Source organism: Tachysurus fulvidraco, chromosome 5, assembly GCF_022655615.1.
Source record: "Tachysurus fulvidraco isolate hzauxx_2018 chromosome 5, HZAU_PFXX_2.0, whole genome shotgun sequence".
Classification (NCBI taxonomy): domain Eukaryota; kingdom Metazoa; phylum Chordata; class Actinopteri; order Siluriformes; family Bagridae; genus Tachysurus; species Tachysurus fulvidraco.
In genome coordinates, this window is record NC_062522.1 from 22,086,255 (window position 1) to 22,099,829 (window position 13,575).

A 13,575-nucleotide genomic window follows, 5' to 3' on the forward strand; every position below is an offset into this window, starting at 1 on the left:
TGTATTAGACTGTTCTTGCTAAATCTTACAACACGTGGCAAGCTGTCTCATTATTACTCCACTGTTTGTATTAACCATTACACGTATTATTTTAACATAGTGTTTAGTACCGTAGTGTGCGCTTTGTGACCCGTCTGTTCACCCATACGCGATTCTGATTGGACAGTTCAAAGAGGGCGGGACCTACATCGTCCCTCCCATTTCTGAAGTAAAGAGCATCTCCGAATTTAGTTAATTTCTCAAAACATTTGATGTGTAACAAAAAAGGGAGCGAGCAGCAATTTTAAGGACACATCCAGCTCCCCAAAGCGAAAATCACCTTCCCTATAAATAAAAAGGCGCCTGGAAAAAGCAGAGGAAATAATTAAAAGTCTTCATCTACTGGTAAGAACACATTTTATATTTTGACTCACTTATCATTAATGCAAATTAAGTAGCTTAAAACCACCAACATGTAGAAAAGGTATATACATATATGTACATAAATATATTCATACATATATACATACATGTATATTTCGCCATTCGATATATTTTAATCCCTGATAAATTATAAGAAGGCTTATGGAATAGAAGAAGGAAAGTGAATTTACACTCTTTGTTTGAGTCGGAACCGATTCCTTTGAGTGTCATATCCATGTGTTCAGTGGTTTAAACGGTTAAATCGACGTCTCCCGGTTTAAATAACGCACTTTATTTAGGTTTTTGTGTTAATTATAGAGGATATATAGTGAAGTGAACTAAACCCACAGTTAGTGCGTGTATATAAAGTCCACAGTGCTCTTTTTCTTTGTATGTACATCGTGTCTAAAGCGCTTAAACACACCGAGCGGTTTGTAGAGACGCATTTTACGCACGACGGAACGACAACATGTTGCTCGTTGTGTATACATTTAAAGGCATGTTTCCTGCCTGTGACCCAGAGTAAAGGTTTTCATTGAGGTTTATTTCACACTCCTATCTTTATTGTGTACCGCGTGGATGAGACTCGGTGCTAGAACACGAGCTTCCGCTTTAGTAATCAGAGGTTTTCGGTCTGAGTGAGACAGTAGGTTCAGTAGGTTTTCGGTCTGAGTGAGAGATCATGTCTCTGTTCTGTTCTGTAGGTTAGTAATATAAACATAGAAATAGTACATTCCCAGAATTTATCCAGAGTGAGTTACATTATTTCATTTTTTTAATACACCTGAGTAATTGAGGTTTAAGGGCCTTGCTCAAGGGCACAAAGGTGTTAGCTTGGTGGATGTGGGATTGAACTCACAACCTGAGTTGGTGAGCCCAACACCTTAACACCTTAACCATTTACATTTACAGCATTTTGCAGACTCCTTTATGCAGAGCGATGTACCAAAGTGTTAAGTCTCTATCATTGGATACATTAACTCTGGTTCATTAGGTCACATATTTAAGATACCATGAGTCTAAAACATTGTTAAAGTTTTTTTAATTTATTATTATTATTATTTTTAATCAACATATGTGCAACAAACCACTGGGCTACCACACACCACACATTTTTTAACGTTAAACCAAAGTTCTCAAGTAACATCAAGAAGCTTTTATTGTCATTACAACCATATATAGCTGTTGCAGTACACAGTGAAATGAGACAGCGTTTCTCAAGGATCCTGGTGCTACATAAAACAAAGACAGAACTATAAGGACTTAGTAAGTCAGTCCTAGATACATAAAGTGCATCTGTGCAACCTGGTGCAAACAGTGCAGGACAGGACAGAAAGACAGTGCAGGACAAGACAGTGCAGGACAAAATACAGAAAGACGGTGCAGGACAAGACAAACAAGACAGTGCAGGACAAAAGACGGTGCAGGACAAAAAATACAAGACAAGACAAAAGGACAGAAAGACAGTGCAGGACAAAAAATGCAAGACAATACACAAAACACAAACAAAAGTGTAAATACTGTATGTTCAAACAGTATTGCGTGTGCAGAAATACTGGAATGAACACAGTATTATAGCAGCTGTTACCTGAGTTTTACCACCTTTACAGTCTGTTAAAAGTTAAAAAAATTTTTTTTAATTGTTGTTTGTTGTATCCATTAAGAAGTTAAGGGCAACCCGAGTCTACACGATGCCCAACACGGTTTTGTTTGCTACTTCTATTCTAGCAAAGACTGAGACATGACAACTAATGTGTGACAGAGATTTAAAGAGAAACTACTCCCTGATACAAATGTATGAAATATCTGCACAAATCCCCACAACAACGCTTCAAAATCTAGCGGAAAGCCTCCCTGAAGAGTGGAGGCCATTAGCAAAGGTGGTGGGGGTTGGGGCAATTACATAGTAATGCCTACGTCTATAAAACGGTCATAGATGTGTGTGATGGTCAGTTGTCTACATACTTTTTTGGCATAAAGTGGACATGAAAGTTGTGCTCACACACAGCAAAGACATGTATGAGATGGGTTAGCACGATGACGTTGATTGAGGATGTTGGTGTTAATATGGAAATTGAACCTTCGGAACCCTTTGTGTTTGAGCACAGTGAACAGATGAGGAGCCGGGAGAGCTGGATAGGTTAAAGGATAAAAGCACTGCTGCACTGGTCTCTTGAGATAGAGTTGAATTCCCACTGGTGTCACTATCAGATGGCAGGCGAACAGCATTGTGGGTAATAAAAAAAAAGCAAAAGAGGTCAAAATGTTTGATGAAATTATTTTGTACAACCGAGGATGACATCGACGATAAGTAATTGTTTTTTGCTTTGTTTTATTAATGTATGCTGCCTCACTTATCAGAGGATCCCCTGGACCCCGACGAAGCCAAGGCCTGGGACAGATGACCCAGTATAACCCTCCTGGCAGAAGGGCTGCTAGATATTAAGATTTGTAGCAGTGTCAGCAGATGACTTTTGTGTGTCAATCTGAGAACTTCTCCGTTGACTGAGACCTATATAAAGAGGCAAGCCACTACTTGGATACAGTTCTGAGTTCTGTGCACAAGACACTGGACACCATGTGGTTTAACACCACACTGGAACTGGAATTGCTTTAATAATTAACAAAGCCAATTTAATAATAATAAGGAATCTATTTATGTTTGGAAACTTAAGTTCACTGATTGAGGAATCAGCGAAGACACAGTGCCAAACTGAGTGTATTGATCTTATGTAAATCTGTATATTTACTTTGAATATTTATAGCATATAAGAATGCTATGCTGATCACAGAGCATTGCAACTGTGTTTGACAAAAAAGGATGCTGGTTTCATGAGGGTCAATGTTCAGAATCTATCAACAAACAAGTAGTCATCGAACCACTTCTGATAGGTAAGGGCATGTCCGGTTTTACGTGAACCAGTCTGAGGCAGTGTGGTTGTGCAAACATCACTAAAGCACATACATGTCTGTACTATGATCCCAAACCCTTGTCTACTTGCTTCAAAATAAATAAGACGGGCCAAATGAGGCGAGTGAATGGTTGTTTTTTAATATTTTGTACACTGAGGTGGGAACACTGAGGTGGGAATTAAATGTATGTGTATGCACATGCCACCATGGGCCAAAACACGTTACACTTTGATGTAACTAATTTTAGTCTAGCTTCTTTTGGAGAAAGAGTCAATATTTGTCTTACGTTGTTTATGGGGAGCCAAGCCTTGTTTTTTTAACTGTGTTTTCAGAAAGCCATCAATATCATATTCTCAATTATTAATTGCTATGAATATTCTAGCTCATTACATAGTTTTGCCTCATCATCTTCTGTTTGGATGATTAAAAAAGATAATAAAATTCCTCTGGAAGACAACAAAAACAGTTTTCTGTTGATGTTTCCAGATCCAATGGGTACATCCTGACATTGAGGTGGCAGTTGGATGTCCGCTGTTCTTTGGTACTAAAGATCAAAACTAAATGGTGCCCATTAGGACTACCTGGGTGTAGATAGTTGCAGTGTTCGCACATTATAATTAACTATGTAGGACTGGTTTAATAAAGAATGGTCAATATTTACAAAACAGGTGTGTTGCGGTGCTCCTTTTAGGTCAGTGGTTATCAAGCCTTCATAGCTCTGTGTATCTATTAAGTTACAAGAAATGTGTGATCAGGGGCACTGCTAAGAACTGTGGGAGAAATTAGCCTAAAGTTAAAGGTAACAAATAAATATTGGGAGCATGCAAACGGTCCTGCTGCAGTTTAGACTGGTATAATCATTAAAGGGTGAGGCACATGTTCAGGAGATTGTTGTCAGAAGAAACGATGGAAATGACTGAATGTTGGGCAATTGAAATTGTAAAACTGTGAACTCCCACTTTTATGGTAGTTCTGTCAAAATTTGAGAGACAAACTCAGTTCCTTCTATTCTGTGCTTTTCCACTGCAACAAAAGAATCCAGCACTAAATTATGCTGGTATGGCACCAACAGTGATCAGAAAGCACTTGCTGTATAACAAACACGTTCTCTGTTTCCAAGAATGTGTATCAACTTTAATGCAAGTGTGGGACCTTCAGAAAGGTAGAAGCCACAATATTGCTAATTCGGCACAAGTACAAGGCTTTGATGCATGGCCTTCTCACTAGCGCAAGGATGAAAGCATAGGCTTGGATATTTCAATGCTTTAACCAAACTTACAACCATGTTGCTTGTTTCTTAGAGGAAGATAAGCAGGTGGCTGTTCTGCATGTTCAAGATAAGCACGCAACAATATCTCAAATATGGCTCCTGTACACAGTTTCCTCGCTGTCTGAAATGAAGGCCACCACAGTAACATTAAGGGGAAACCTCTCCAAATATATGGCGAATGTCTAGTCAGATAATCTGGCTTAGATTGAATCCAAAATACTCAGCTATTCGTAGCATTGATAGTTTTGAATGGAAGAATGATGGCAAGTTTGGACAGCGTACGCTTTAACTGCAAGTGTAGGCCCCTATTTGATTGTATTAGCAATCCAAAAACATGAGCACTATTTTGTTACTTATTGGTTTTAAATCTGCTTCTGCTGCCGGGAATACTAAACACATATTGAGCTACAAATTATAGACCACTTTCACAACGAAATGTTTAGTGCTATTTGCTAAATAGGTATCCAATAAAAGTCACAATGAGATGGACCATATTTCCATATTTTATGGAATTTGTTTATTACAGTTTAACTTATCAATAAATTCTTCCAGAGATAAAAGGATGGCCGTTTGGGGTGATTTAGAATTTAGAGTTAGTGGTGTTTTAGAATACAATACAAATCTTCTTTTGCCTGACCATATTAATCAAACGACCGAAGAAAATGTTTTGAGAGTGTAGACTAGTGAGTGTTTTAGAAAGTCATGGATTGTCGAAGTGCTAGCATACTAACATGATGTCAAAATGGTGTTGTTAAAGTGGTAGTTTATGCTGTGCTTTTGGCCCATGTCCCTTATTACACAGTCCCTTCCACAGTTTTTTTTTTTAAGCCGATGAGGTACTTGTTCTGGTATGAGACCCCTCTTTATTTCAAGCTCTCCCCACTATGCAAGACCTGCCTGTGACTCTGTTTGTTTGCGTATGCTTCATACGTTAACTCTATCCACAAGTAGCTCTGACGTGTACAGTTTGGACTCAAATTTCTCAAGAAAACTTACTTCCAAGCCACACTACAGTCTGCTTCTCCCAACGACTGGAAAATACTGATCGTCTCTCAAGCACAGTAGCAGTAATAACTGTTTTATAACCGTTTCTCTCAGTTTGGCACATAATTCTGTCAGAAAACAAACAAGCTGAAATGTGATTATTATTTTTTTTTTACCATATCTTGGTATTGTCTAAGCCTTTAGAATAACCAATGTTATTTTACCTTAGCTGTCTATGCAGTGTGGAAACAGTTGACATGGTTTGAAACCTGCTCTTGCAGCTGTCTACTGCAGACAAGACAATGTGTGAGCAATGTAAAAATAGCTATTAATCACGATTTTCTATAAAGTGCATGTTTAATAGTATTACATGCAAATGATGGAAATCTCTGAATAATCTCAAACAGGTCTCACTGTCTTAATCAGTCCACTGAATGAGATAGATCATGTCCAAAAGGAATAAGTAATTCAAGTAATGAAAATGTGCATAATATTGCCAAAAGGTTTGTGCGACACCTGACCATCATACACATATCTCACAAAGTGAGAGCAAACATCTGTATAGGATATCTTTATATGTTTTTATATGCACAACAGAGCTCCATGAACACATGCTTTGGAGTGGAAGAACACATTTGGGATAGATTTGAATCCTGTGCTTGTAGAAATCCTAAAGGAAATGATTAACAAGCATTTAGCCATCGATTTATATTTTTTAGGAAAAAAAGAGTACTGCCTAGTGGAAAAAACACTGCGTTGTACACAGTAAGTTTACATGGATTTATAGCTATCATCTGCATTATGCAAATATAAAGTAAGCAAATATAAAATTTTATGAGGTTTATTATGACTATTTAAAGATAGTCATGAAACAGATGTATATCCTCGGGGCACAGATGTGAAAGCTGTAAAATCATTTCACCACCTAAGCATAAAATTCACCATCTACATGTTCTGAAATAAAGAAGATTGAAGGTCACAGAGCTCATCAGCTAAACATTTCCAGCTGAGACATGCCACTGATTCTCTTGAAATGTACCATTAATCCTGGTATCTACAGTGTTATTTCTGTCTCTGATCCGACTCTTATTCTCTGAACAGTGATCGTGACAGCATTTGTCTGCTCTTTATTGGATATCCTCTGTTTAAACTTGCTCTGTCCCAGGTTTGACCTTCTGTCTACGCCAACTGAACGGCCCGTGACTCTGCCATGCCACCTTGATTTTTAGAAGCTCACAGTGCTGTGCTAAATTTACCAGCATATGTGAACGAGCCTCGGATTGCTTGTTGGCTTACATTATTTAGCAGCATATCATGTAGAAAATGGTGGATATCAGTATTTAAGGCACTGGTACAGGTTGCTTTAGGTCACTGTATGCAGAGCCGGGCCATCAGTAATAAATTATTATTACTTCCTTCTTCTATTATGACAGATACTTCGAATTTACATAATCACTTATATCATAAAAATAGAAACTAAATTGATGAGTTTGTCTCCTCCACTCTTCCATTAAGAAGAATATGTGTGTCTGTTGGAGCTGCCTTTTATGGAATAAGTCTTTTTTGGAGTGCTTAAATTTTTCAGTATTTTTTTTCTTCCATATTCAGCAAACAAGGAAAGAGTATTACAAGAATTATTCAAAAGCTTTGAACCACGCTTCAATTGTCACATGCGATTCTGTATAAATATCTCCAGTTGAGGCCACAGCAACCGCAGCAATGTTCTCGTCTCAGTCAGAGTCGTCATTTTATTTACCTGTTTAACAAGTGCACTATAAATGCTCAGGGCTATCCGAAGTTCATTCTGGACTCTGACAAATCTTAAACAGTTGGATATTAAAAGTACGCATTTAGCTAACATCAGAGAACACAGTGCACAGAGCCACAGTCCAAAGCGACATACAATCAAACATTAGACTGCTATTAGCAGTGAGCGATGATATTGACAAATATTGACTTTTTCATGGTTTCAAGGCCTCATTATGAACTAAACAAATAGTGAAAGACAAATCTAAATTCTAAAATGAAAAATTAAGTTTACATTTAAAACAATTCAGTATATTTATTTGAATGATATATGTTTTATTTCACATTGTAATTGAGTGCATGAATAGGATAATGGAAGAAAGATACTCTTCATGTTGCTCTATGCAAGTGAGGCAGCAGGGTTTAGCCGTGCTGAAGAGAAGGCTAGGTTAAAATATTGCTCAACAGCTGGGTGATTCCCCGTCAATGGCTGGACTGTTCTCTGCTTCTTCCAGAGTTTCACTGGGGCTCCAGTGCTCTCAGCCAAATTCTATTAAAGGTCTGTTAAGAGTGTCAGTTACAGATATAGCTGCAGCAATACAGAATTTCATGCACTCATAAATGATTTACTTGGCTGATTGAGAAGCCGTCATAATGGCCAAACCAATCGGGTCACATAAAAGCAGTTATCTTTTAGGAGGTCACTAGTACAGAGGTTCATGTCTGTTTTGCATTAGTAACCTTGATTGTTTAACCAGGGCCTCTCAACTCTTCTCCTACCGGAGGCCCACTATCCCGCATGGTTTTAGGTTTCTGATCCAGCTAGTGGAGGTGATAATTAGCCCCTGAGCTGGATATCTTTAAATGTGTGTGTGTGTGTGTGTGTATATATATATATATATATATATATATATATATATATATATATATATATATATATATATATATATATATATATATATATCCCAATAAAATCACCAATAGGAACACCTACACTCATACACAGTATTGAAATTATCTGATTAGCCAATCATATGGCTGCTGAATAATGTAAAAAAAAAAACTTCTAGACTGTTGTGTCTGAGAATCCAATGAGATCTTTACACACAACAGTCTCTAAAGATTACCTAGAAGTTTTTGTTACTGGAAATGCCTTGTTGGTAAGAGAAGTCAGAGGAAAATGGCCAGATTGGTTCAAGCCAACATTACTAACTGTAGCTCACACTATAAACCTGTGGTAAAGTCAGAACACACAAAACATCAAAATTTGAGTTGGATGGACTGCAACAGCAGAAACCACGTTTGGCTCCATTCCTATGAGTCAAGAAGAGGAATCTGAGGCAGTCAGGGACACAGATACATTGAGTTTGACAACTTCCATAGCAGTCATATCTCATGAAAGTGCATGGTGACACAATTTATCACTTCATCTATACTATATGATCTGACGCTCATGGCTGGTTTCTACATAAAGACTGTTAATAGTTTCAGCTAAGAGACTTTCTTTTTTTGCATTGCAGAGGTGGGAGACACGTTGAACACTCGCACATACAGAACCTGGTACCTATTATTTCTTGCATGGAGGCTGTCCAATCAGAGATGAGCATCCTGGTTAACGGGAAGGGTCATGACCTTGGGGATGATATGAATGTGCAGATGAAGACAATTATAGAGGACGACCCGTAAGCATGCTTTTATTAATCATTCTAATGATCCTTTGCATATTTCATTTAGTACACATGCTGCATGTCTCAGTGTAAAAGCACTCTTGCCTTGTTTGTCATACTGGGGCACTAAACTACAAGCACGGATAAAACTGGTAATGAATTGTGCTTGTTTTTTATGTAAATGATGTAATAATTCGTGAGGCGTGATGTAATCACGCCGTCCTGCTTGTAGCTTACCATCTTATAGCTTAAGATGAGTGTGTGTTTTTCTTTTTAAGGCTTCCTAAAATTATAATTTAGAATGTCACCTAAATCCAGTTCTTGTTTCATCAGTTTACATTGATTTTTTCAGGAGATGAAGTGATTCTTTTCATATTCGTCATTATTACAACTGGCTCTTTGTCACTTTGTCACTGATTAAGCTTTAGGATGATATATGTTCAGATTCTAATCGTTTGTATTTTTTACGTGTACTACTATGCATCGTGTCTGAATGTTTATATAGTTACAACATGTTGAATCCTGCTGGAATAGTGAGTTTTCTTGATTGCGTCATTTCTAAGCGCATTGCATGTTTGCCTTGTTTTTGTGCTGACGTTGGACAATGGACCGTGTCTTGCTGCCTACCCTCAGAAATGGCACTCAGAACAGGTATGTTAAAGTGCTTTAAATGCTTGAAGTTCAAATGCTTGCTGCACCTGCGCAGAATCTTAATCAAATTCCATCTTACGTTAGAATTACAGACCTAATACATTTTCTGTGCTGCTGTCTGACAGATATGACGATCCTGATGGAACCCTGGCTGAAAATGTGGAGTTTCTGCCTGGCGGCGAGGGCAAAAAGCCACGTTTCACCGATGTAAGTGCAGTAAACCTGAGTAAATACTGAGGCCAATGTCTTCTTACAGAAATAAGATTTATTGACGTGATGGTGCTAAGCCTGTATGTAATGCCAAGTGTACATATGAAGTACATATCAAGTGTGTATTTGAGTAATATACTGGATTTTTTTCTCATTCTTTCTATGTTTATTTTGGCAGTTTGAAGGGAAGACCTCATTTGGCATGTCTGTCTTCAATCTCGGCAATGCCATTATGGGCAGCGGGATTCTGGGTTTGGCTTATGCCATGTCCAACACCGGCATCGTCCTCTTTTTGTAAGTCTGAAACTAGTTTAAACACCAATTAAAAAAAGATTTAAATGACAGCAACTGCATCTCAAAATGCATTTATAAAGTCAGTAGTTCAGTTACAGTTATTAGTCTGCTGCTTTAACTATTTAACTATGCATCCAAACCCAACTTACTGTCTGATAATATATCTACTAAATCAGACTTGTATTTAAAGCCCCTTCAGTGTTTAGTGCTGCTAGTGATGGCAGAGGGAATTGACAAATAGGTCTGCTTAACCACACACTCGCCCCTGACCTTAAGGAATGGCATCTATCACGAGTAGCGACCTTGTTTCCTAAAGAGGAGAGGAAAAGGCATGTCCTCCAGGATGTCAGGCAACTCTCTGCCCCTCCCTCCACAGTTTTCCATCATACAGCTCAGCTTTACCTGCTGGCCAAAGCCCCTCCTCCTGAAAAGTTTCCATGACTCAATGTCTGTCCTGTGTTTAGGGTTATCCGTCTACCCATGAAAACTTTCCATCTGTTGCTCCTGCCCCTTCTGTGCCTGGAAAGGCCAAGTCTGAAATAGTCCTTGCGCTCCTCTCCCAAACCACCTCTCCCCCCTTCAGCAAAGCCTCGCCCCCTCCCCTTATATGGCCATCAGATCTCATTCGCTCATCTGACTGGATTCACTGTCTGACCCGTCTAGGTCTGGCTTAGACAGCAGAACTGAAATCAAGCTTAGGTATCTTTTGTATCACACATGCCACTGGACACCATGGCTCTGATTACCTAGAGGGTTGATCCTTCTACTTAAGTACACAACCTGACCTGCAGTCACATCATACTTGGCCGAATGCGTAAAGCAGAGGTCTGTTTGGAAATTTGATTGGAATTTTCACCCTAAATCATGTCAGTTTTGACTGCTGACATTGGCACATTGCAGTATTGCAACAATTTGGATCCAGTTGAAAAATGCAGTTAAAGATTGACATCAAAAAAATCTATGAAGTCACTGAAATTGTATGAACTTTGGAGTAGTATTGGGTCAGTCACCACATGAAGCAATGGAGTACACATTACAAACCGATCCCACATGCTTTGTGTAGTTTTGGATGCGGTGAGAAGACCAAGTCAGAATTTGTTTCAGTGTGAAAGGCAAATGAGTTATGACTTCAGCTAGACATGCGGACAGCTGCCATCTGTGCCAGCAATGAAACACTGAATTCTCAGCTAGACCCAGCTGAAGCCGGTAATCCTTAGATACCACAATTGTCGCGGGAGTTATGCAAGTTTAATAGAGCTTTTCACATGCCTCCTTCCGTGTCCCACGGCACTACAGATCAATCAATAACCAAACATTAATTCAGCTGTGGCTTTCCCATAATCATCAGCAAACTTCATTTCTCACAATTGTTCTAAGTGGAAATTCGTTTATCAGCCTGTGTGTCAGGCGTTAACGTCACAAGCATTTGCCTACGCACACACTCCAGCATAGAACACGACACGAGGGCATCAGTGGGATAAATCGCTGTACTGGGAATGGCGGTGACTGTAACATTTTCAGGACTGCTGAGTGATGAAATTTCTGCTCTCAGCTAGTAGGTCATGGCAGGCAACTCATTGCTTCATCCAAACCTTGGCACTGGGTTGTGAACACAAAGGGTCATGGGAAATGCTCTCGAACCACAAGTGGGCCAATAGAAATATCTACTGCACAGTTTCTCACAGAATTACTGTGCCTTCTGAACACCTACTCATTTCAGTTGGGTTAAACTAGCTCTTATATTCTGAACTGTTCTTTTTTTTTAAAAAAAAGCTCATTACAGTTTCTCATAAATTTGTTTAGGCATGGACTATAATTGAAAGACGTCCCACTACATGTCTCAGGTGTAGCCTTGTAGCAGTAAAGTGCGCGTTGGCCGATGAGGTCTCACCGGGGTTATGAGAGATGTGAGCGTTTCTGTTGCATGTTCTCTCCTCACACTAAGTCCACTGTGTCCCTGCTTAACAAAAACGAACTGACTCGGCTGGACGCTCAACAGTGATTTCTCTTATAAAGTCTAGGTTGCTGAATCAAAACGTGGAGCCATTTTTACAATATTATTACACCATCCTGTAAAATCAAACACAAGAGCCAATTTATATTGCTAAGACTCTAAGACTGTCAACCTTTATTTTCCTCTTTTAAACACGTGCATGCTTGTGTCCTAACTTATGAACTTATGAACTTTGCTTCAGTGCCAACATGAGCTGATTAATCAAAGCATTACAGCAGTACAGTAGATAAACCGAACACTAAGACGTTTACATTCACATTCATATTTAGAGCATTTGGAAGACACAGAGCTACTTGCATTTCTCTCATTCATACAACAGACCAGTTGTGGGTTAAGTGCCTTGCTCAAGGGCCCAAAAGTGGTGTCTTGGTGGTCCTGGGATATTGTTTTAACAATTTTTTATTCACTTCAACTGATTAAGTTCACCGCTAATAACATTAGGCTGCTCAGTTCTGAGCAACTGCACCAAAGCAATTATTTCTTTTTGCTAACATCACACATACATTTTGTGGTCTTCATGCAATGCGATAAGACTTCTACATAAACTATTCACATTCAGTCCTGCAAGCCGCATCATGACACAATACTATAACATGAGTATTTTCAAAATGCGTATTGTTTTCTCCTGGAAATTCTTTAGGCAACTATGAATTTAGTTATATGCAAATGATTTTTTCTGTGTTTTCTGCTCAGGTTCCTCCTCACAGCAGTTGCTGTTCTTTCATCCTACTCCATTCACCTCTTGCTAAAAGCCTCTGGGGTTGTAGGTAAGTTCATACCTCGTTCTGTGACTCAAATCTTTTGATCCTGTAACAAGCTCTTCATTATTTGGGGCTTGATTAAATATTCAGAGGTTATTTTTTTGTATTCCGACAACGCTTCCAGGAATCAGAGCCTATGAGCAGTTGGGCTTCCGGGCTTTTGGGACACCTGGCAAAATGGCAGCTGGAATTGCTATAACACTGCAGAACATCGGAGGTGAGAAGAACCTCATGCACTGGATTGTTCTGTGTACTTATATTCTGAGCTGTGTGTTTGTGATTTCTTAATTTATCCATATCGTGTAAATCTGTAGCTTGAATACAGAAACATGGAATGAGTGGTTTCTGGAGAGGATTTTTTCCATGTTACACTAAACTGTATTGAAAAGGAATAGAGCTGTGATTATACTGGCATCCATTTGTTCTTACAGCTACATCAGTTGTAAAGCAGAAAGTTTATGTAAGGACAGGTATTCAATTTGCGGCTGGTTTGAGGTTTCTGCCTTTTGAAGATAATTGCACCATTTACAACATCTTAACAATGCGAGCGTTATGTCTTTAAATACAGTTACGCGTGTGCGTGATGTTTCGCTTTGTTCTTCCCGGAGATCTCTTTGAGACCATTTGGAACAATATCGAAGGTTTCATTTCCATTTTTTCCCC

The 13,575-nt window shown here is 38.9% G+C and overlaps 1 protein-coding gene across 2 annotated transcripts in view; it reads left to right on the plus strand.

The window, feature by feature from the left end:
* Positions 1 to 218: 218 nt before the first annotated feature.
* slc38a3b (solute carrier family 38 member 3b) overlaps positions 219 to 13,575 on the plus strand; it is a 29,657-nt gene continuing 16,300 nt past the window's right edge. Inside the window, exons 1-7 of one of the 2 annotated variants that reach the window (XM_027146753.2) lie at positions 221 to 384; positions 8,836 to 8,997; positions 9,616 to 9,633; positions 9,759 to 9,840; positions 10,022 to 10,137; positions 12,845 to 12,918; positions 13,037 to 13,129. In XM_027146753.2, coding sequence (XP_027002554.1) covers positions 8,894 to 8,997; positions 9,616 to 9,633; positions 9,759 to 9,840; positions 10,022 to 10,137; positions 12,845 to 12,918; positions 13,037 to 13,129 — 487 coding nt within the window. In that variant the 5' untranslated portion in view covers positions 221 to 384; positions 8,836 to 8,893. Of the gene's footprint in view, positions 385 to 8,835; positions 8,998 to 9,615; positions 9,634 to 9,758; positions 9,841 to 10,021; positions 10,138 to 12,844; positions 12,919 to 13,036; positions 13,130 to 13,575 lie in introns of both variants that reach the window. The other variant, XM_047814261.1, reaches the window with a different exon arrangement.